General features: G+C 40.2%; 1 protein-coding gene across 1 annotated transcript in view; it reads right to left on the bottom strand.

The window, feature by feature from the left end:
* Nucleotides 1-25,448, bottom strand: part of DSCAM (DS cell adhesion molecule) — an 806,431-nt gene that overhangs the window by 251,453 nt on the left and 529,530 nt on the right. Inside the window, exon 9 of the mRNA XM_043474457.1 lies at nucleotides 9,242-9,520. Coding sequence (XP_043330392.1) covers nucleotides 9,242-9,520 — 279 coding nt within the window. The remainder of the gene's footprint in view (nucleotides 1-9,241; nucleotides 9,521-25,448) is intronic.

Here is a 25,448-nt window from a genome sequence, read left to right on the forward strand (position 1 = left end):
CAAGAGACAGTGAAGGACAGGGAAACATGGTATGCTGCAGTTCACGGGATCACAAAGAGTTGGACACGACTGGGAGACTGAATAACAGCAGAGTAGCCATATGGGTTTCCCAGGTGGCTTAGTGGTGAAGAATCTGCCTGCAAATATAGGAGACACGGGTTCAATCCTTGGATCAGGAAAATCCCCTGGAGAAGGAACGGGCAACCCACTTCATTAAACTTGCCTGCAAAATCCCATGAACAAAGGTGCCTGGTGGGCTACAGTCCAAAGGGTTGCAAAACAGATCTTGACAACTAAACAACAACAACAAAGTAGCTGTTATTTCCGAAGAATGGCTGTAGGTTTCCCTAGCTGTCAACAGGGATGGGAATTTCTTTTTATTGAAGGTAAAACTGGAAGCTACTTTTGTGGTGGCAGTGCTATACAAATAAATATCGCCATTCTCTGCTGGATGGTATTTAATCAAGATAGTAGCTGATCAAAACTCTAGATTAGATTTATGACACTGGAAACTAGACCCCAATGGCTTCCTGTAACACCCAGAATAGATGACCTGGCTCCTCCCTCCTCTCCTATTGAGTGGTGAGCACACTGGTCTCTGGCTGTCCTACCCTGTTCATCCTAAAACTCCATTCTCTTATCACTCTCATTCTTCCTATCAAGTTTTACTTTTCATAGCACAGGTAGATGTCTGACATCATCTATATGTTCATTGCCTCTCTCCTGCACTGGAATGTAAATCTTTTTTTTTAACTTTTTAATATTATATTGGAGTATAGCTGTCTTGGAGAAGGAATTGGCAACCCACTCAAGTATTCATGCCTGAAAAATCCCATGGAGAGAGGAGCCTCCCAGGCTATAGTCCATGGGGTTGCAAAGAGGTGGACATGACTGAATAACTAAGCATACATACATAGTTGTTGAACAGCACTGTGTTAATTTCACTGTATAGCAAAGTGATTGAGTTATACATATCCACATAGCTATTCTTTTTCAGATTATTTTCCCATTTAGGTTGTTACTAAGTTTTATGAGGCAGGGATTGGGTCTCCCCATATTGACCACCCTGTACAACCAGCACTCAGGTGTTGTTCAATCACTCAGTCGTGTCTAACTTTTGCGACCCAATGGACTGCAGCATGCCAGGCTTCCCTGTCCCTCACCATCTCAGATTCATGTCCATTGAGTCAGTGATGCCATCCAACCATCTAGTTCTCCATTGTCCCCTTCTCCTCCTGTCTTCAATCTTTCCCAGCATCAGGGTCTTTTCCAATGAGTCAGTTCTTTGTATCAGGTGGCCAAAGTATTGGACCTTCAGCTTCAGCATCAGTCCTTCCAACGAATATTCAGGGTTAATTTCCATAAGGATTGACTGGTTTGATCTCTTTGCAGTCCAAGGGACTCTCAAGAGTGTTCTCCAACACCATAGTTCAAAAGCATCAATTCTTTGGCACACTCAGAATATCTCTTATTAAACATCTTATAAAATAGATGCTTAATAAGTATGTTGTGGAAAAAATGAACGGATGAATGAAGCAACATGAGAGCATGAATATGGTGTCAAAAACTGGGTTAACAAATAGCAACAAGAGAGTGGCCTTTACAAGTTTTATTTTTCCTGCCAAACGAAGGTCAAGTAGGGGCTTTTTAGATAATTTGTTTGTTTCACTATGCGGTGGCTCATTACTAAAAGGCAGAAACACGGACACATCAGAAGATATAAAGAAGTGTAAGAAGACTGACCTTTGGAATCGCAGACAGGAAATCATAATGTTGGCATCTTGCCCTGCAGTAATGCAGAGCCAATAACAGGAACCAAAGGGCAGGTGTGTTTTGCCATTAATTCCAGTCCTTTCCCTCAAAGTGGTTTCACAACACCAAGGTCACCCAACTGAGTGTGACTTTAGGGTCATCATCTATCCGCTGCCAGTGTAAGCCATGGGTCACATGCCTAAGTGCTAAGGGTTTTTTCCTCTAACTTCCCTTGTGATAACAGCTAATTTATTTTAAATTAAGTTTTCATAAATCTTCCCTGTGACCCAAACTATCAAAAATGTGCTAAGCTGTACAATGGTCCAAAGCCTTGAGACCCTGGTACGAGGAATAAGCAGGAACTGAGTCCCCAAATTCCACTTCTCTCATTTCTTTTTATCCTACACCTCAGCTTTACAGTCCCAGTTATCACCTCACCTCCCACACACTATCTATCCCCAACTGCTGCAGTTTCTTCAGAAGTATATTGTACTATTACCTTTTTGACTGTATTCCCTAGGCCGCTATTCTAACTAATTGCCTGATACTTGGGATTACCACCTGGCCTCCTCCATGTAACGTGTCCTCAGTCAGTACCAAAGTCATGTACATGTGAGTGGAAGGAAAGGCAAAACAGAAGGAGAAGAGCAGGAATGGGAGTTACCACCATTTGGCTTTGCTCAGTCATGTCCGACTATTTGTGACCCCGTGGCCTGTAGCCCGCCAGGTTCCTTTATCCATGGGATTCTCCAGGCAAGAATACTGGAGTGGGTTGTCATTTCCTACTCCAGAGGAGCTTCTCAACCAAGGGATCAAACCTGTGTCTCTTGCATCTCCTGCAGTGGCAGGCAGATTCTTTACCACTAGCACTACCTGGGAAGCCCTTATCCCATTTTACAAATAAGAAAATTGAAGTAAAAATATAAGTAAAAATAGGTTAAGGAATATAGTCAAGATGGCACAACTAATGGGTGTCCAGATCCTGATAGAGATGAAAGGAGACAGAGGGCAGAGAAGCAGGGAGGGGGTCTGGGGAGTCAGGTTGACAGGCCATGGGGTCTTTGCTGGGTTCTGTTATCTGCAGAGCCACAGCCCACTGACTGATACCATACGTATCCCCTACTTCCAAGGGCAATCGGTGCTAGGACTTCTGAGGTTCCCCATCACTTCCTACATCAAGCATGTACTTGGTCATGGCAACAAGCAGGTGGGCTCACTCTGATCATGGCATCACCTGTGTCTTAGCTGGTCCTGTTTATCCCTCCCTGGCTTCAGAACACATGCCTGAACACCTCTGTCCTCCTTCCTACTCATTCATTAAAGGAAAAGGAACTGGAAAGCCCTGCAACTAGCTGGGTGGTAAGGACATTTACAAATGTTATCTGAGTCCATTCTCTCAGCAACTCCAAGAAGTAAGTCTCACAATTTCTATTGTACAGATGAGGAAACTGTGACTCAGAAATTCAGTTGCCTTTTCTAAGTCATACAGAAGATGAACAAGCAGAAATGTGGACGCTGGCTTACTTATTAAAAGTTCCAGTATTGTTGCTGCATTTTTCAGTTTCCTTCTAACCTGACTTACACATCAGAGCTGATGGTTCTCACTTCTTCCATGAAGTCTGTCAAAGCCACAGAGCTCTCCCTTATCACAGCTCGCTTTGCTCTTTGACATTGTCACTTGGAGGCTTTGCAACCACCCTGGCTGCCAGAAGGCAACTTCAAAGTCTTCAAGGTCCTTGTTCTAGTTCTACTTTTCCCAGGTTACACCTCAGACCAAAAACTTTAAAGCCTCTTAGAGAAAAACATTCCTCAACTGGAGCTATAGATTGAAATAAAAACCCACATAATTATGCTCTAATACTGTTTGCTGTTTTCATGTGTTGTTTCTCCAACTTATTTTTGCATATTTTTCATGAATCAAAGGACAGATTATGCTCCAAAGTTAGCAAGTCTGTAGTTTGCAATATGGAACTCTCTTTATTCTAAATGGCAACGATAAATGATAAGATTCTTTATTTTACCTAAAGATCTATTTAGCTTATCTGGAATGTGATCTAGCTGAAGTGGTGATAAAATCCAACTACTTGACCACTCAAATTAAAATCTGAAATTCTGAGAGCAGCTGCCTGATTTAGGTATCCAAGAAGAAAGGCTGTCACTCATGGCAGCAATTAGTCATTCAAGTAGAAAGTTCTCTGCCCCAATTGTTGTGTGCTAGGGGCAGAGCAGAAACGATGAGATACTGTTTTTCAGATCTAGAATTTCCTTTGGTTTATTTTTTTTTAATGTTTTACACTTCTCTTCTGTGTTCACTATATATTCACTCATTGCACACATCTTTTCATTTGAATTTTTCAAAATGTTTATGATTGTTGTTGTTCAGTTTCTAAGTCAAGTCTGACTCTTTGTGACCCCATGGACTGTAGCACTCTAGGCTTCTCTGTCTTTAATTGTCTCCTGGAGTTAGCTCAGATTCATGTCCATTGACTCGGTGATGCTATCCAACCATCTCATCCTCTGCTGCCCCCTTCTCCTTTTGCCTTCAATCTTTCCCAACATCAGAGTCTTTTCAACTCTTCACATCAAGTGGCCAGAGTATTGGAACTTCAGCTTCAGCATCTGTCTTTCCAATGAATATGTAGGGTTGATTTCATTTAGAATTGAGTGGTTTGATCTCCTTGTAGGCCAAGAGACTCTATGTATTCACTCATTGCACACATATTTTCATTTGAATGTTTCAAAATGATTATGATAGCTACTTTAAAATCTTGCTTCTAATCCCAACTTCTGTATGTTCATTAGGTTGTTTCTTTTATTTTTTTTCCTTTTATTTATGGCTCACATTTTCCTATTTTTTCCCATACCCAGTAAATGTGTGTAAGGCTTTGTGGACATGCTATGTGTTGATAGTCTGGATTTTGTTGTCTTACTTTTAAGAATGTTGAATGTTATGGTTGCAGACAGTTAATTTACTGGTGAAGAAGTTTATCCTGTTAAGACAACTCATAGTCTTGTGGTTAGGGCTGGTTTAGAAGAACCCTTATTCCAGGGCTAGATTAGGTCTCTTTTAGTTGTGACTTCTCTGAGATTTCAACTGAATTCCCTGTGTATTCTCTACTCTGATTAGTCAGAAATCCAACACTTCTCAGCACTGTATAACTCTTGGAATCTTTACCTGTGTCACATTTTCCTGGTCGTTGTTTTCTACTAGATCTCATAAAGTCTTACCCTATGCATGTGAAGCATAGTACCTAGCTAAAGACTCAAAGGGAACCCTATACAGGTATTTGGAAATCTTTCTTTGAACAGGTCCCCACTCCATAGTACTCTGCCCTGAAATATCTAGCACCTCAATAATTCTAAATGTCAAATCTTTTGTTTATCATCATCTGAAAAGTCACTATCATCTATTTAGCTTCTACATCCCGCTATCATGGTTTGGAAAGTGCACCAAGCAAAAATCTGGGGTGCATTTGGGGAATAGGTCATATTTATCTCAAGGACCAAAGCCTTCTACTGTGTGTTTCACTACCTGAAAAATGATTACAAATTATTGTCTAGTTTTATAATTTTGATAGGCTTTCCTGGTGACTCAGATGGTAAAGAATCTGCCTGCAATGCAGGAGACCTGGGTTTGATCCCTAGGTTGAGAAGATTCCCTGGAGAAGGGAATGGTTAACCACTCCAGTATTCCTGCCTGGGAAATCCCAGGGACAGAGGAGCCTGCAGGGCTAGTGTTCACGGGGTTGCAAAGAGTTGGATGTGATTGAGTGAGTAACACTTTCACTTTTCATAATTGTTCATGGTAGGAGGATAAATCCATTGTGTGTTACTCTCTGATGACTTTTTAAATTTATCTTTTAAGTTACTTGACCCCAAACCTGGCTGTCTGAAATTTCCAACCATTTCTGTTGGTTCTACCTTATGGGGCCCTACTAGGATTATTATTATATTAGTTTGGACGTATTCCATTGGTAAAAGAACCCAATTAACTAAGTCAAGGACCTGGATCCTCTAATAAGCTCTTTGCCCTGCCACATACAGTTTTTTTTCCTCTCTACTGGCTCATTCCCATTAGTATGTAAGCTTCCCTTGTCCCAGGTCCATATCTAACTTCCTTTCCATTTTTTCTGCCTCCTGCCACAGCAACGTTCTTTAAAATATAAAAATACTTGTATTTTCTTGAGTTCCCACACATTCAGTTACCTCCCCTTCTTTTTTCAAGCCCCACTAATCAGTCATTCACTGTAGCCACCCCGTTGTGCAAGGTCAAACCAGTATTCATCTTCCTCAAAACCCAATGACCAATTCTTGGCTTTCCTCTTTTTCTACTTTCAGTGGAACATGATATACTTTATTACATATCTTTCCTGATTATTTGCTATTTTGCTTTCAGGGCCCCACAATCCACTGGACTTCTTCCTGTTTCAGTGACTGTTTCTTCTTCCTGTCTCCTTTGTGGATTTCTCCTCTTATTCTAAAATCTTAAATTTTGGAATGCCTTGGGTCTAGATACTTTTGTTGCTCTCATATCGTTATTTCTCTGTGACAACTACTACTCCTTACATCTTTTCAACTTTTGCTGCAGACACTTTCATCTACCTGACTAGGCAAAATATGTACTCTAATTAAGGAATCTTCTCTCTCACTTGCCATAGTCACTTTATACACGTTTTGTTTGCTCTGCCTCCAAAACATATCGCAAATTAAAACTGCTTCTCATTACCTTGACCCAGTACTTTCACTCAAGTCACTTTCTATCTTGCCTCAACTTCTGAAATGGCTTCTTACCTACTATATTTGCTTTCTGGACTAGTCCATTCTTTACACAGCTGCTAGTGTGAGGATCAAAAACATAAATCAGGTCATGCTGCTGGCTTAGTTAAAGTCACCAATGGCCTTTCTTTGGATTTACAGAACAAAATAGACTTCTAAAGTAGTTGTATATTCAAATTACCTAGGGTACACGGACTTAAAACTTCCCTGCATTTTAGAATCAGCTTGGAAATTTTACAAATTCCTGGTGCTTGGGTACCCACTCCCACCACCACCCTGCAGTGATGTTTATTTATTTGGACTTCAGCCTGGACATCAGGCATTTTTTTAAAGCTCCCCAGGTAATTTAAACATGTGACAAAATTCAAGAATCATTAATAGATGATTTTCGAATTAAAAAAAAGAAAGAATAATGCCCTAGAGATTTGGGAGGTGGATTTGCTCCCAGAGATGGTGATTCACTTGTGTTTAGTTAGGACTAGAAAATAGTCATTAGTGTCTTCTTAAATCTCACAGGAGATATCATGGCGAAGTCCAGATTGAAAACCAATGCACCATACATCATTTTGTCCTTGACTATTTCTCCAGCTACTGACCTACTTGTGAAGCACATCTTCTTTCTCAGGGCTATATTATCCAACTAGTGATTCAATGTTAATTTCACAGAAGCTTATTTAACATATTTTTAAAAACAGCCACAGAGAGACACTAATCAGATTGTGATCAACTGCATTATTCTGATTGGCTGAGCTCAATTCCAGGTCACTTGACTTTTGCCTTGGTCAAAAAGTTCACTTGCCTTTCCTGCAAAGCCAAGTGATTCACAGAACACTCGTGTACATTTTCATCTAGCATTTTTCTTCTCTGACCTGGATCCTTCAGAGCAGATTATTTCGGAGTCAGGCTGATGGACTCCCTGTTTTGACCTTTCAAATGATAGTGAGAGTCAGTTCTTCTCATAAGAAAGCATTTGGGAAGCAGTACAGGAGCAGCTCCCATGTTTATGTATTGTCAAAATTGGGTGAGAAAATCATTGCTACTAATTTTATTAGTATAAGGCCATTTGTGCCTTTGGTTTGTATCTAACTGAAGGTAGATGTTCTGATTACTCAGGGAAACTCTTTTTCATAAATACAAAGTTGGTTTCCTCATATGAATTCTAAGTATGCTTCACTTCATTCTATTGCCAACTAGCCAGAATGGGCATTACTTTTCAGCAGAAAGGAAGGAGAAGCGTCATTGAGACCAGGTGCAAGGTCTGAGAAAGGACTTGGGAATCTATACCTCAAGAAAGAGTCAACTCAGGTCTACTGACTGTCCTGAAGGTAATGGAATCCATCCTTCTTGATAACTGTGATGAGAGCCCTGTGTTAGAGAACTTTAAAATCCTGCATTGGCAGGCAGGTTCTTGACTTAGATGGTAAAAAATCTGCCTGACATGCAGGACACCTCAGTTCAATTCCTGGGTCAGAAAGATCCCCTGGAGAAGGGAATGGTAACCCACTCCAGTATTTTTTCCTGGAGAATCCCCTGGACAGAGGAGCCTGGTGGGCTACAGTCCATGGGGTCACAAAGAGTCAGACATGACTAAGAGACTTTCACTCACTTTCTTTACCACTAGTGTTACCTGTGAAGCCCCAAAATGCAAATAGTCAACATTAATATAAGTCTTTAATTTCATACAATTACTTCTGCAATGTGGGTGAGTATTGTATGGGTAGATGAACACATACACCTCTAGAAGAATCATGAAATCACAGAACATCTGTGCTCCACAGACAGTATAGAACACTAGCTTCTCATTTTGCAGGTAATGTGTGTGAACCTTAATGAGAACTGGGAGATTTGAGCAGAGATGTGAAATGAGACTTTAGCTTACATTTCAGGTTCATTGAGAGCCCTAGAAAATTTTTCTGCAAATTAAACTACCTTCTTTCAATATTTTCCTAAATTTTTGCCATACTTCACTTAATTTAATAGATGTTTCAATACCCTCCCCAAATAATGAGAGATTGAATGCTCAACAGAAATGAAGAAGAAAAGAAAACTACATTTTAGAAACTAGAAAACAAAAACATATAAAAGCTAGATGAAAATGTACATTTTGACTTTAGAAAAACTGTGATATATGGTTTTGACAAATATTATTTTTAAAATCATCAGTCTAAATGACAAATATTATTTTTAAAATCATCAGTCTAAATCATCAGTTATTTGAATTTTCTTATTGTTCTAAATGATAAGCATGGATTAACTTGTATTAATACTTCAGAAAATATGCTTAATCTAATTATTTTGATAAAATATTTTAAATTCAATAATCATTTTTTAATACAAAAAGTGCCATAAAGTAAATTCAACACAGCATGTGCTCATGGGCTTTCGGCCTCAAATATCACTGGGTTAATGTAGGGAAGCCCTGTTTCAAGAAATATATCCCATGGACCCCACATCTTCATTTACACATTTCTTCTTGGCTAATTTTTGAAACTTCATGTTTTAGATGAATATCAATTAAACCTTGGTTTGGAATTTAGGGGAGTTCACAGTTGGTTCCTACAACTATGTTGTAGGGAGAACATAGTTGGTTCCTGTGTGTGTGTATGTGTTTGAATGGGAATTCTAGTTACTTTTAATATTTCAAGGAAACACCACTGATGAGCGTTATTGAATTTGACTGCATAGATGCTATGCCTCCTCAGTGCCTCCTTACCTCTCACGATTAGCTGGCTTTGGTGCTCCACAGCTGCTGCCTCGTTGCGGGCTATGCAGGTATAATTCCCATTGTGCATCAGGGAAAGATTGGAAATCCTTAAGGAGCTTGTGAAGTCAATGTTGTCAATGGTCACCCCGAGGCTTGCTGGGATTGGCCGGCCATCTTTCTGCCACGTGATGGTGATGGGTAAGTCCCCTGAGACCACAACGCATGGGATGAAGACCCGCTGTCCAATGGAGAATCTCGGAAACTCAAAGGGCTGGATAAAAGGTGGAACTGAAAGAAAAGAAAAAATTAATAGAGGAAAGATGATAATGAACTGTTATTACTCTACATTCTCTTTTTTTTAACCCTCTTGCATGACATTGAAAGAGCAATACAAATCACTGCTACAGCATACAAATATATGAACTAGTAGAAGATTTGAAATAGGGCTCTCTTGTTATTTGAATTTTCTTATTGTTCTAAATGATAAGCATGGATTAATTTATATTAATACTTCAGAAAATACACTTAATCTAATTATTTTGATAAAATGTTTTAAATTCAATAATCATTTTTTAAAGGAAATACTTCAGGTTCTGCGTTTTTCTGTGTAAATGCCTTGAAAGAGGGCTTTTGGGATTGGTTTTCTCTTGGAAGCTTTTAAAAATGATGTGTTTACATTGGAATATTACTCAGCCATTAAAAAGAATACATTTGAATCAGTTCTAATGAGATGGACAAAACTGGAGCCCATTATACACAGTGAAGTAAGCCAGAAAGATAAACGCTAATACAGTATACTAACGCGTATATATGGAATTTAGAAAGATGTTAATGATAACCCTATATGCAAGACAGAAAAAGAGACACAGATGTATAGAACAGACTCTTGGACTGTATGGGAGAAGGTGAGGGTGGGATGATCTGAGAGAACAGCATCGAAACATGTATATTATCAAGTGTGAAACAGATCGCCAGCTCAGGTTGGATGCATGAGACAAGTGCTCGGGCCTGGTGCACTGGGAAGACCCAGAGGGTGTGGGAGGGAGGTGGGAGGGGTTCAGGAATGGGGAACAATGTAAATTCCAGGCTATATCATGTCAATGTATGGCAAAAACCACTACAATATTGTAAAGTAATTAGCCTCCAACTAACAAAAATAAATGAAAAAAAAAAAAAAATGATGTGTTCAAGAGATTTCTTTCCTGCCTTGCTAATACTAACTTTACAATTACTATTTTCCCTTCAATCCATTCCACGCCTTTTTAGTAAACATACTTTAAGTCTATTGAAGAAAGAGATTTCAGTTTTGTTACTAAACACTTTTTAAATATCCAACATCCAGCCTATAGCAAATGTTAATTTAAAATGTTTATGTTAGGATAATTGCACAGTTACTCAGTTCTTGTTATTGTCAGTCAGTAAGTTGTGTCCGACTCTTTGTGACCCCATGGACTATAGCATGCCAGGCTTCCCTGTCCTTCACTATTTTCTGGAGCTTGCTCAGATTCATGTCCATTGAGTTTACTCTGTACCCCCTTAATTTTGCACATTCCCTGCCCATGATCTTATATTATAAACTGGTCCATGGTCAGTTTTCTGAGTTGAGGAGATGTGCTGCTACTGAAGATAAGGTTATAACCTTCAGCTCAGCCAGCCATGGACACAGCCACACTCAATCTGGAATGCTCTGTTTTCATTTAATTTCCCTAATACACTCTGATTTTTCCTTCTTGACTTAGGACCATTCTTCTTGGCAGCTTCCTAGATGGCCTCACACGGTATCAGCATCATAAAATGGTCAAAATGGCACCAGAGGAGCCAATTTTGGATTCTACTTTGGTTACTTATTGGTCATGAGGTCATGGGCAAGCTGACAATGTGCTCTTCCTATCAGTCTTTTGGGGAAGTTATTCATAGATTATTACAATCTTAAGCCCATAATAACTTAATGTAAGCCACTTATTATACTAGGTGATTTCATAAAACGAAATTATTAAATAGTAGGATGTCTGCAGAATTTATTCATTAAATCAGTCACGGTTTCATTTCATTATCAACTCAGGGGAGATGTAAGGAATTCAGCTAAGAAACAACTGAATGGAAACCAGTCATTCATTCATTCACTGAAGAAGTGTTTTTTGTGCAGCAGCAGCTGCTGCTGCTAAGTCACTTTAGTCGTGTCCAACTCTGCAATCCCATAGACGGCAGCCCACCAGGCTCCCCCGTCCCTGGGATTCTCCAGGCAAGCACACTGGAGTGGGTTCTGAGCAGCTAGTATGTGCTCAATATTGCACTGTATGTCAGGATGTCAGACAATGGACGTGATATACCATCTCTACCCAGCACAGCCGTCATGCATGCATAGTCATAGGCTGCTGATGTTAACAAAGTATAGCAGTGGCTTTTCTCTTACTTAATATTATTATTACTACTACTCTATGGGTTCGATCCCTGGGTTGGGAAGATCCCCTGGAGGAGGCATGGCAACACACACCAGTATTCTTTCCTGGAGAATCCCCACAGACAGAGGAGCCTGGTGGGTTACAGTCCATGGGATTGCAGAATTGGACATGACTGAGCGACTAAGCACGCACACACACACGCACACACACACACACACACGCTTCTAGAGGAGGTGGAAAGTTAGAACTCAGAATTGCAAATACAGCCAGAATCAGTAAGCAGGTGGCTAAGTTAGACCTTACCAGAGAAACAAGCAAGTAAACAAGCAAACAGCCAAAGGTACAGACAAGCATGTTCAGTGTCAAAACTGCTGTGGATATTCAATGTAAAGTTATTAATAGAACTTTGGGTCTGCAACAAGTTAGTGTGATGCTAAGAGACAAAGATCTCAGGATGGGTTCTACCTGGTGATTGCAAACCATTGAGCTAGTGCTATTTTAGAAATGTAGGTAGTAATGGATTTTGTTTCTGTTTTCTCTTTACACTCTGATTCCTCTGTAGCTAAGCCTTGCCTCTGTTCTTGAAAAACGGAGCCTTTTATCCTTTACAGGCTTCCCTGGTAGCTCAGATAATAAAGAATCTGCCTGCAGTGCGAGGTATCCAGTTTCGATCCCTGGGTTGGGAAGATCCCCTGGAGAAGGGAAGGTTTACCCATTCCAGTATTCCTGCCTGAATCAGAGGAGCCTGGCGGGCTACAGTCCACGAAGTCGCAAAGAGTCAGACATGATTGAGTGACTAACACTCTCTATCCTGTAAAATTTTCATGCTGTAAGAAGACATTCTCATATTTAATAAGTATTGACAGCCTACAACCTGTTTAGATCAAGCTGAATTACACTTGGTTTGTTCGTGGTTGTCATGAGGTGGGGAAAGTGCCAAGCTGTACCAAGAGTGTGTGTATTTCTCTAAATCTTGCCCCAAGTGTCACAAATGTTTATTCCACAACTGAACTGAAATATTAACATGCAATAAATTGACATCTTTAAAAGAAAAAGTAACTACATTTCCTCTTCTTTGGTTTCTTTTTGTTTGTTTGTTTTTACACAGTGAAAGCAAGACTTTTAATGACAGTCTCGAAAGATGTGGTGTCTGGTGGGCAGGCACACCTGGGACATTACAGCAAGCATGTTTATCCTCTGCAGCGCAGACCCCTCCCCCATTCCTCATTGGCTGAATATTGTGGGGTTACAATCTTCCCAGACAGTGCCCAAGTCCCATAGAGTAATCTTTCCTCTCCCTTCCCATCCTAAGTCCATGTTTCTCAACAAAGACTGTAGTTTATTCCCTCCCAACATCCTGTTAGCATAGGAACTCTCCAGGAGTAAGCTGTTAGGTGAGACTAGCTCACCAGTAATTTTTCAAGACAATTCTTTGGTTTCTTACATACAGAAACCTAGTTGTGAATCTTCTCAGAAGAACCAAGCACCCATTGTTGGCTGGGTGTTTCTTATCTGAACTGGAGATCATTTTTCTAAGGTAACTGAACTTCGGAGCCAGACTCCCTGGGTTTAATTCCAGCTGTGTCATTTTAGACTGGAGAAGGAAATGGCAACCCACTCCAGTAGCCAGGGAAATCCCGTGAACAGAGGAGCCTGGCAGGCTACAGTTCATGCAGTGGCAATGACTCCTGCATGACTTAGCAATTAGCACTCTCTCTGTGCCTCAGTTTCCTTATTTGTAAAACAAGGTTGCGGGTTGGGGGGGGAGGGGCTGCTATGAGCAGTGAATGAGTTAACATAGGGGATAACAGAACTTCACATGCACCTGAATTGGTTGCCTTGCACCAGGCCTTTACTGAAGGGGGAAACAAACAAACAAACGAACAAAAAAAACAGAACACTTAAGTGAAACATAAGTAACAAGGTAATGGACTCCACCTTTCTTATCAGTTATAATAGGGAGAAGAAAGAAATAGACAAGAACTTACTTTCTAAACCTCAGATCAAGAAAGAAAGATAAGATAGATACCTTTCAACCTATCAAGAAAACAATATGCGGTGTAGGCTGTCAATACTTATTAAACACAGGAGTGTCTTCTTCATAGCAAAAGAAAGTCACAGCATAGAAAAATGGCATGTGAATACTATGTTCAAAGATTGGAGGCAAGAAGTAGCTATACCCATGACTGATTTAAGTCAATGTATGGCAAAAACCACCACAATATTGTAAAGTAATTAGCCTCCAATTAAAATAAATAAATTAGTTAAAAATAAATAAAAAATAAAAACAGGAAAAAATGTGTAATAATGAATTCTCTGAGGAATTAAAAACCATGATACATAAAAAAATCAATTAGCTATATAAAAAAAAGAAGTATTTACAGGAGAATCCATTTTTAAAAATTCATGCTTTCCATAATTCTAAAATATCTGTAATTCATTGGTTTATAGAACTCTAGGACATATAATTATAATTTCAGAAGTAGATTTCAGAATGTTTATTCATAAAGTGACACTTCTGGAAATAAAGTCTCCAAAGCAGTGAAAAGAAATGTCAGAAAGCCCAGGAATATTACTCAGCCATAAACAAGGAGTGGAATTGTGTTATTTGTAGAGATGTGGATGGAACAAGAATCTTCCATACAGAGTGAAGTAAGTCAGAAAGAGAAAAAAGAAGTATCGTATAGTAATGCATATTTATGGAATCCAGAAAAACGGCACAGATGAACCAATTTGCAGGGCAGGAGTAGAGACTCTGATGCAGAAAATGGACACGTGGACTCGGGCAGAGGAGGGTAAGGTGGGATGTATATACACACACACTCTATGTGGATAGGGAGCTAGCAGGAAGCTGTTGTGTGGCACGGGGAGCTCAGCTCGGTCCTCTGATGGGTGGGGTGCGGGGCCAGGAGGGCGGTCCATGAGGGAGAGCACATACGCATACACATGGTTGATTCACGCTGTTGTAGAGCAGAAAGTAACACAACATTGTAAAGCAGTTATACTCCAATTGTTGTAGTTCAGTTGTTCAGCCCTGTTCTACTTTTTGGAACCCCACGGACTGCAGCACACTAAGCTTTCCTGTCCTTCCCCACCTCTCAGAGCTTGCTCAAACTCATCTCATATCCATTGAGTCGGTGATGAAATCCAACCATCTCGTCCTCTGTCGTCCCCTTCTCCTCCTGCCTCCAATCTTCCCCAGCATCAGAGTCTTTTCTAATGAGCTGGCTCTTCGTGTTAATAATAATAAAAAAGAAAGCCTAGGCACTAACCCTCACTCATATCACTCAGAGGACAATTCCTCACTCTGAACATTGTATTTTAAACTTTTGCAGCACTCTTATTATCTCATTTCCTGGTCTAAACCGGATGCTGAGAATTGGCATCTTGACGAGGCTCAGTAAGAAGCCACAATAGGTAAGGTAAATGTGAGGCAGAAACGAACCATAAACTATAAAGAGCAGATGCAACCAACACATAGCAGCTGGCGGACAGCCTGTGCCGGGGCACCCTGCTCTTAACAGCCAGCATTTCTGCAGTTAATACCATATCATGGTGCATAATTAAGATTCTGACTCATAAGCTATTTTATATATTACATGGGGAAAAGATAATATCTAAAATATTTCAGAACATATTTATTTTTAAAAAAACCTATCCAAGAAAGTTAAAATTTTACATGATGAAAGGAAGGATTTAGTTCGAGGGAAAAGTCATTTTCCCAGAATAATGCCAACATTAGCTTTGTGACTTCTTGTTTTGCTTGCCACATTACATTGGGATGCACTTTTTTAATGCAAGTTAAATTTGAAAAACCTGTGTGTCAATCATGTCACTTCTTACTACGTACGTTGTTACCTTTGCTTCAGTCATGAAGCACAAGTCTGCTGTAGAAAATACTCAGAAATATTTGAAAGGGTCCAATATCTTATATTTTTCATTTATAAGGTATAAAATTGGAGGCAAAAAGTAAACCAAGTGGTTCTAAATCTCTTGTAATTATTCTGGTGAAGTCAAATCACCTGCTTTAGGCACACTACTTTATCAGATTCATTGCATCATTTTCTAAGGTAAATAATTCTCTGAATCTTATTGATAATGAAACACTGTCACATTATAGGGGCAGAAATTATGAATGTAACCTGCAGCAGGTTTTCACATATCCTTCCTACGAAAAGTTTGTAACTATCTGCTCAAGGTCACTTCTTACCAGGTTTGTGGATTTCATTCTACATAATGGTGTGGGTTCCATTCTCTAAGGCAGAGGTGTTGAATGCTCTGTTAATTTAGACTAAATGTTAATCTAGACTCTTGTTCTTTCTAAATGCATAGCAAGAACATTAAATCAGGCTAATATATTTCTGGGTCTTGCCCCTCAAAAATTAACTGTATATTCTTTTTCAGAGGGTACAAAACAATTTTTACTTCTCCCCCCCAGCCCCACCCAGAGGAGAGTACAGCATGTTAAAAGAAACACAGTTGGGTGTTGGCCAATCTTGGGTAGTTTTAGCAGTGTCATCTTGATACAGTTTTCTTTTTTGTTCATTCATTCACTTATTTTATTTTTGGCTGCACTGGCTCTTCCTTGCGGGGCACAGGCTTTCTCTAGTTGTGTGAGAGCAGGCCCCCTACTCTCCAGCTACGGCGCATGGGCTTCTTACTGTGGTGGCTTCTCTTGTTGCTGAGCATGGGCTCTAGGCATATGGGCTTTAGTAATTGTGGTGCACACGCTTCACTGTCTCAAGGCAAGTGGAATCTTCCTGGACTAGGGACTGAATTAGTGTCCCCTGCGTTGGCAGGGGGGTTCTTAACCACTAGACCACCAGAGAAGTCCATGACCCAGTTTTTTATTTTTTAACTCTCTGATTCCATTTCTTCACACGTAAAACAATGATGGTGAAACAATTCATAAGAGTGTCAGCGGCAGGCTTTATGTAACCTGCAGCCCCAGAGCCCAGGTGTTACACAGAGGTAGCTCACTTTAGCATCCGTCCTCCTTTCCTCTTCCTCCTTTATTTTTCTCTTTTTTTGTCCCAAGGCCCAAAATTCACTAAGAAAATAAAATGCCTTACATGCACGTTGAGACATGTGAGGCTCTTTTTCCATTGCCATATATAATTCCATCAATTCCACATTTTGTCATTCCATTTCTGGTGGTAATTGAACTCCATGAGTCTCCATACAAAAGTCTCAGGTTGACAGCTCTTGGTATCAGACTGTTCAAAGAGACTGCCTCAAGCCAAAGTCTTCTGAGTTACAGCTGCAGATACTTTAATTTTCCCATCTCTTTTTTCTATTGTTTAACAAGTCCTTTCTTCCCAACCGTTAAGAAGGTTTTATTTTTTATTTTTTTATAACATCTTATGTGTTTCATAAAATCTCCAAAAATTGCATCTCTTAACACTGCTCATTATGGGAATACAAATCCCATGGCTGGTTCCTGAGAGTCCAGTCCCAATTACACACCCATTTCAGGGTCTGTATGCCCACCAGGGATGCCTGGAACCTAAGTAGACTCAGGGCTCTGAAACCATCCAGAAACCATTCGTCCAAGTACAAGCTGTGGCCTGAAAACCATGAGGATGATGAACACGTGTGACTTGTGGGTTGAGCACGTTGCTTAATGGACTGTCTACCTATAAGACTGGTTCTTGTCCAATTCTGCAACTTTACAGTGTGCCCCCGATTCTAGAAAAGTAGATCACTGACTGTGTGACACAATCCTCCACTCTGTTCACACTACACCATTAAAGTCTTTCTCCATCCACCCCAAGAGCCTGTTGTTCAAGATTCTATAATGAAATGTATGACTCATGTGAATAGAAAGATCTATGTACAGGGCTGTTTCCTAAGTAGAATGACCCAGGAGGCAGGAGACATCGATTCTTATCTTTTTATTATTTCCTACAACTGTGGAATAAATAGGGCCTTATATTGATATATATTGATTGTACAAAGGTTTTTTGAAAATACATTTAAGGGGTGATGAGGCACCCTGGATGTGTTTACACTTTGCACACGAGACAATCCCAAAGTGATGAATAAAAAGGGAGTTAGGTCCAAGACATAACAATGACAAGATGGTGAGACAGGAAGGAGGAAGGTGAGGTCCTACGCAGCCTGATTAGCCTAGTGGCCAAGGAAGTTTATAACCTAATAGAATGAACAGCCCACACAGAACACAACTGACTGGCCACTATATTGAGAAACTGACAGTTGGAACTCTTTCATTTTGTGGTGTTATTTCCTAATGCATGTTATTCATCTACATCACACATACTTCTGTCTTTTTCTCAACCTTGACAGCTAATAAATCACTAAATCCCTCAAGATTTTCTTGTCTAAATCTCTTTGTTTATTAGGGTATAACTGTCTTACCCTGTTGTGTTAGTCTCTCTTGAACAATGAAGTGAATCAGCTGTAGGTACACATCTATCTCCTCCTTCTTGGCCCACCCTCCTCCTCATCCCATCCTATATTAACAACCATAGACGTGGAATCTAGAAAAATAGCACAGATGAACCTATCTGTAGGGCAGGAACAGAGATGCAGACGTAGAGAACACGGGTGGACACGGGAGAGTCGGGGGGCGGGATGAACTGGGAGATGGGAATGGATGTATGTGCACTGCTGTGTGTAAAACAAAGATGGTGGGAACTTGATGCACAGTGCAGGGATAGCTCAGCTCAGCTTGAGGCTCTGTGTCCAAATCTCTTTTGAATCAGAATCTTTCTAAACATTGCTACCTCAGCTGCCAGAGTTCTCTCTTATCTCGCACCTATACCAAAATAACAATTATTTTATTCTCTCTGCAAAGCATTTCTCACATATCCACCAGCAAAATGTTTTGAAATGCAAAGCCCTCTTGAAAACCTCCAAGGAGTCCTAGAGTATAATTTCCAAGACCTTTCACCCAGTCTACAAAACCCTCTGAGATTGTCTAATATATCTATTACTATACCCATCACTCTTTACTCTTTGCCTTCATGTTCTCCCAACAACAAATACTTTCCATGCACACATATTACATGCCACATGTCCTAGGGTCTCCAGACTTCTAACTCGTGAATCCACTCAGCCATTTGTCCCCCCTGCTGGTAGGGCAAGTTGGGAGATAAAGTCAAAGACCTAGCCTTGCTTATTCAGGTACAGCCATCGGAAACACTGAATCGGGCAACTTCTAGGTCAGCAGCCACCAGAGCTGTTTCTGGCTCACCATGAATTGGGCTCCAGATCCTTGGCTGGTGCCTGCCAGAGGAGAAGGGCACAGGGCAGAGCGTTGGGAGGGTCTGATGCAGGAGTGAGCAGGGCATTGCTCGGGGCCAGCAGGTGCTAAGTAAACAGAAGCTTCTGGATGTGCACATAAATGTGGGCTCATCTGCAGCCCTTCCTGACCTTTCTCTCTAAGTCCCCTTGGGGTTCAACATGAGCTGATATTAACTGACACCCAAACACTGACCTAGAAAGAAAAAGCAGGAGTGAGCCATTAGGGTATTCTCTGGGGCTACTGTTGGGTGGGAAGGGCAAAGAAGGAGAGAGGCATGCCCATCTGGGGCGCAGGATGGCCTTCAGGGTCCATCTCTAAATTTCCTTTAGGGAGCTGTGTCTTGGGCATATTTGCAACAGCCCAAACCACATAAAACATACTAAATTAAACAGGTTAATTAAACAGGTTAATTGTTTATCCAGAAATTGAATTTAAATTTCTGTGGCCAAGTTAAGTAGGAGGCTTGGGTACATGTAGAGATGTTCACATCCATGAATTGTTGTAGACATGCTCAAAGGAGGACACAAATCTCTGTCAGGCTTAGAAGTTTTTAAGACAGGCGTCACAGCAAAAACAGTAAACTGTTGTCTCAGAGGTGACTAACTCTGGCTTCATTCTAAGTGATAAACCTTCTCTTTCATGGACAGAAGACAATAATGGGACCAAATCACACACATGTATCCCAATTTCAGAAAGGCCTAGATTCAAGAAACCTTCCCTGACTTGAAATTGCCTATTTGCAATTGAAATAAACATGCAAAACCACAAACATGAACTTCACAATTCTCACATGAGATGAACCCCTACTGTCCTTGATCTCTGTGAACTTGTCCTACTGTTGTAAGAACATCATCTGCTGTAGATGTTGCTGTGATAAAACACATCTTTTCTCAGGTTATATTGTAATTTTCCCAAAGAGTTGGAACTCTTTCATTTTCCGGTGTTATTTCCTAATGCATGTTATTTTTTTCTATGTAGAATTCTGGTCCTTATGTTACTCAGTTGCTTAGTTTCTAAGTTGTATCCAACTCTTTGCAACCCATAGACTCTTGCCCGCCAGGCTCCTCTGCCCATAGGATTTTCCAGGCAAGAATATTGGAGTGGGTTGTGCCCCCCACCCCTCCAGTGGAGACACTATCCCTTGGTGACCCAGCCTCACTTCCTCTCCCTCGATTTCTCTGATGGTCCCACCTACACCCTCCCTCCCAGGTGTCAGCTCCACGCTATGGACTGTCTCATCTACCTCTTCACCCAAAACTCCTTCTCAAGCTTCCTGATCGCATGTTCAGTTGTCTGCTATGATCTCCACCTGGATGTCTCAGAGGATTTCAGATCCCAGCCCAAATGTGTCCTATTTCCCTTTCATTCAAGCCTCCCCTTCAACTCTCTAGCAAAATCTCCCAGCCGCAAGAAGTTCAGAATAAGAAAAGTTATTAAATAAATGTTATTAAATAAATGTTATATAGAATAGGATAGAATACAGTGGAATGGAATATGATATTCCTAGCTGTTCATCTCTCTCTGCCTTCATCTCTGTCTCCCTGGACTGTGAAATCTAGTTACTCCATCTCTCCTTATCTCTTGCATCTGGCTCTTCTGTTCCTGAGCACACTATTATCATCTTTTATGAAAATTTTTCAATCCTGTCCTGACTGGTCTTTCGCATTCTTTTCCTTCTGCACTGTAATCCATCTCACATACCTCAATGAGATGACTTTTTCTAAGACACTCCTGTAAATCTCTCCCTCAATCATGTAACTGCCTTCAGAATCCTGCAGGAGGCACTGGACGCTGCAAGATCGGATACCGTCTCTCAAGGTTTGCCTGGAGCAAGTACCCTCTGGTTCAGGAACATTGACTATGAATGTGAAGGCTGCACCCTGTCTTTCTTTCTTTCTGTCCCCTCATCCCACGAGGCCCCATTTCACCCCAACCAGCTTGAAGTGTTATAACTCAGCTGCATTGTTACCTCTTTTGGAGATTTTTTTTCAAGCTGTGCATCCCTCTGATACTCAGCCCCATTTCTCTTGGAAACTATCTTCTGATTCTAGACTTTCTGTCCAGACCTAGCTAAGTATCCATCTCCTCTGCTGTCCAAATAGCTCCCATATATCTCAATGATGACACTGTTTTGAAATCAGTGACTTTCTTATTTCTCTACCCACGTTTTCCCGCAGCTAGCGGAAACATGCTGCTTCTCACCTTGTGCTCCCTTTCTCAAGGCAGTTGCTACCTCCCCCAGCATTATGCTTATTTCTTCATCAGTCCTCCCATTGACCCCAATCCTGTGTCAGCGGTGACCATCCTATTATTACTTGATCTCATTAACAGTAGATGCATAGATATTACCTGAATAATAAACAAGTTAAAGAAATAATAGAAGTCAAAGACATCCTTAGAATTAAAAATTTTGATGACAAAGATCTAGTCTAATTACGATCTTGTCGTGCACTATGACAATCTTTAGTTCTTCTTTGAAATATTAGATGATGTTATTAGATAAAGGGGGAGCAATTTAATGAGAACATTTTTAGGTAAGGGTGTTTATCATGCACATCTATAGCTGTTTAACATCTGTATAAGTGGTAGGATGTGAAGTACATGAAGACACGTGGCCCGGGTTCCTTTAAGGACACGAGCCCCAGATTCTGCAAGTGACCTCAGGGGGTACCCGGCAGCCATCCGCCACTTCAAAAATGTCCCAGCTGCAATGATCCTTGGTTGCCTGTATCCAATGAGTGACTGAAGAGGGCAATTTTGCCTAAACCCAGAATGACTTTGAAGAAACACTTTCTCCAGAGACCCCTGCTTAATCAGATGAAGCTGCCGTATGCCTGCATTACAACTCGTCTTCTCCCTGTGCCCAGGCCTTCTCCTTGCCTCTCCTTCCAAAGGTGTCAATGATAAAGACACTCCCTAGTAAACATCCTACACACTGAACCCCAACTTAGAGACCATTCCTAAAGAACACAACCTGCAACAGTTAGGTTCATCTGAAATGAAAATTTGATCTATTTTTCATAATAAAATCAGGTCTGTTTGTAATCTTGTCTCTCTATACTGCATCCATCCATCTATCCAGTCATCCGTCTATCTATCCATCCATTCATTTCTTCATCAATCCATCTGTCCATCCATACACCCATCCAAATCACTTTTATTCATTTTAGATTGTCACTGGGGGAATCATGTGTGCTGGGTTCTCTTCCAATAAGACCCAGCTGTATGTGATTGTCAGTATTTTCCTCTTATTCTGCAGAACAGAAAAGGGATGACAAAAGCAAGGGAAAAAATAGTTGACATTTTTTGCTGCTCATTACCTTAAAAAAAGCCTGCTTATTCACTTGTTTGTCTTGCTCATTTGCCTGTCCCAAGTTCAGACAGTGTTCTGAACTGAACTTTGTCTTTGGGGTTATGCATATTCACGAGCTCAGTAAATATATATATCAAATAGCAAGAAATGAGGGAGAATTCAATGCCAACAGCTGAATTAGAACTCAAGAAATCCCAGAAGACTTAACTTAAAAATACAAGACTCTGTGTGTGTGCTCAGTCATGTTCAACTGTTTGTGACCCCTTGGACCGTAGCCTGCCAGACTCCTCTGTCCATGGAATTTTCCAGGCAAGAATACTGGAGTGGGTTGCCATTTCCTACTCCAGAGGATCTTCCTGACCCACCAGAGATTAAACCTATGTTTCTTGTATATTCTTCACTGGCAGGCAGATTCTTTACCACTGTGCTACAAAATACAAGAAAACCTGGCAAATATTAAAATAAATCACACACACACACACACATACACAAGCACATACACATACTGCATACACTGGATAATAGGTTTCCAGTAGATGAAGCTATAGCAAAGGTGGGGTTCATAAATACAACCCAATCAAGTAGCACAGTTAATTTAAGAATAGTGTAACTTTGGAATTATTCAGTGATAAGCGTATCAAACTCTTGTACTACGATTTTTAAACAAGGTGATTCTTATGTAGCATGTCTATTTTGGACTACCAGCTTGTGAGAAGAACTATAGAGCCATAAATATGACAACATAAGTAGAAAAGTAAGAGGAACTAAGAAAATGTTTAAAATTACTGAATAAGCCCATGGTAGAAAATATACTTAGAATATTTTAGGGAAAAAAAATCCTTAAGGCATAATGTAGAAATAAAATGATGAGAAACAAGAACTATTGTTTCCATGAGCTGGAAAGATACATATTAGATACAAAGAGAAAAGACAAACTACTTGAAATTTGGGGAAATAAAACACTAACATGAGCATCTCCTTCCAAAGCACTGTCAAGAAAAATGGATCACCTATACTCTTGGCAACTGGATGCCCACAGCGTGATACGGGGAAATGAGCTGGGTGGTTTTTTTGAGGTGAGTCTAGTTTTTAACCATATGAGACATTTCTTCAAGGATTTTCATAGAAGGTGTTTTATACCCATATATTATGTTGAAGGGCTTCCCGAGGGCTCAGTGATAAAGAATCTGCCTACCAATGCAGAAGACACAGAAGACGTGGATTCAATCCTTGGATCGGGAAGATCCCCTGGAGGAGGAAATGGCAACCCACTCCAGTATTCTTGCCTGGAGAATCCCAGGGACAGAGAAGCCTCTCAGGCTACAGTCCATGGGGTCACAAAGAGTCAGACATGACTGAGTGACTCGGCACGCACACACAGATTCTGTTGAAATAGTATCTTTAACATTTTTCAATGATGTACAACTTCAGAATTCATGAGGCATTCCATATTCAACAATTAGAGTCACCTTGGGCTGAGGCTATAAGCAGATTACTTTTCCTCCGGTTGGAGGCAATAACATGTTTACATAGAGACTTGGTAACAAAACGGAGTAGTTTTCTGATTAACCCAAACTAACTTGAATCTCTAACATTTAAAGGAAAACCATTTGAATCACAATGGCATCAATAAGATGAAACATATCTCATGTTATACAAACCCAGGTGGAAAAGACAAATCCAGATGGATTGTACTTGTTTTATTTTTATTCGTATAGACTGTTAAGGCAGGCCAAGCCAAAGACACCAACTAGAGGTGATGATGGCCAGGCTAAATGACAAGGACAGCCAAGGTTCACAAAATCACTAGCACTCATTTTTAAAGCTTGTCTTCTTTTCCCAATTAGCTTCTTTACAAGAATTGCTAGTAATAACAATGTATTTACATGAGAAGTATTTTCCATGACCTTGACTTAGGAAACGTCATCCTTCCTTGGAAGCCTGGATATTAATCATATCTAACTTCAAGTGGCTGTATTTGTATGAAATATGTCATAGAGAAGACAAGGATTTAATAAAGGTAATTACAGTATTTCAATAAAGCTCTAAGTCAATGAAATTATTTTGGCAAATTTCAGGGCATTTAATTAGTGACTTAATGAAGACGGGATATTGTGAAATGCCTGAGAATAGACCAATGAAAAATCTGTCTGTGTTCCATCCACTCAGTATTCACATCAGCATGATGTATGCAAGGCTAATTATATAGACCACCCCCCTCCGCACTTCCAGCCAACTGCATGTCCCTGCAGCAGTGCCATTCTCTGAGTCTCCATGTCCTGCTGATGCAGCTCAGACAAGATGGTTTCCTGAACTGACAAGTTCTGCTTCTTTGAATGAAAGACAGAGTGAAATCGTCCAAGTTTTTTTTGTTTTTTTTTGTTTTTTTTTCACTTGTAGACAACTTGGAAGATTCGGTTCTACAGAAACAAGGTTTTTATTGTCCAGATCAACACACATTATGAGCAACTGGCTCTTTCTGGAAGAAATCAATAAATCCTTTCGCTGAATTGAATAGTGAGTACAAGGACATTCACTTGCTTGGAGATATGATTACAGCATATTTATGACCATTATCCATACTTGAGCAATCCCCTTCAGTGCAAAGTCAAGAGAGATAACAGGAAACAGAGAGTAAATGGAAAATATAAAATAACCTGACTAAAACAACTACTGACATAAAATTATTTCAAATAAACATTTTTGTATTAAACATGCATCAAAAGTCTATTTATCTTATACACACACATACACACTGGATTAAAAATTGGGCTCAAGCAACATCACAAAACATAAAGCTACAGAAAAGCAGGAGTTGGAGAAATCAGAAAAGGTCTACCAGGCACAAGGAAGGCATGAAGAGCAAGTTTTCATTCACATAACAGATAATAAGTAAAAGTAAAGTGAAAGTCACTAAGTCATTTCCAACTCTTTGTGACCCAATGGACTATAGCCTGCCAGGCTCCTCTGTCCATGGAATTCTCCAGACAAGAATACTAGAAAGAGTAGCCATTCCCTTTCCCAGGGGGATCTTTCCAACACAGGGATCGAACCTAGGTCTCTCGCACTGCAGGTGAATTCTTTACCATCGTGCCACCAGGGAAGCCCATAACAGATAATACAAAACAAAAAATAACAGACTATAGCAAAAGATAGATAAATCAATTATTTTTGGTATTTTATTTGGTAATATTAGCACCCACTTTGATCACTAATCAATGAAAGGAATAAAAA

The sequence above is a fragment of the Cervus canadensis genome, chromosome 7 (assembly GCF_019320065.1).
Source record: "Cervus canadensis isolate Bull #8, Minnesota chromosome 7, ASM1932006v1, whole genome shotgun sequence".
Taxonomy (NCBI): Eukaryota; Metazoa; Chordata; class Mammalia; order Artiodactyla; family Cervidae; genus Cervus; species Cervus canadensis.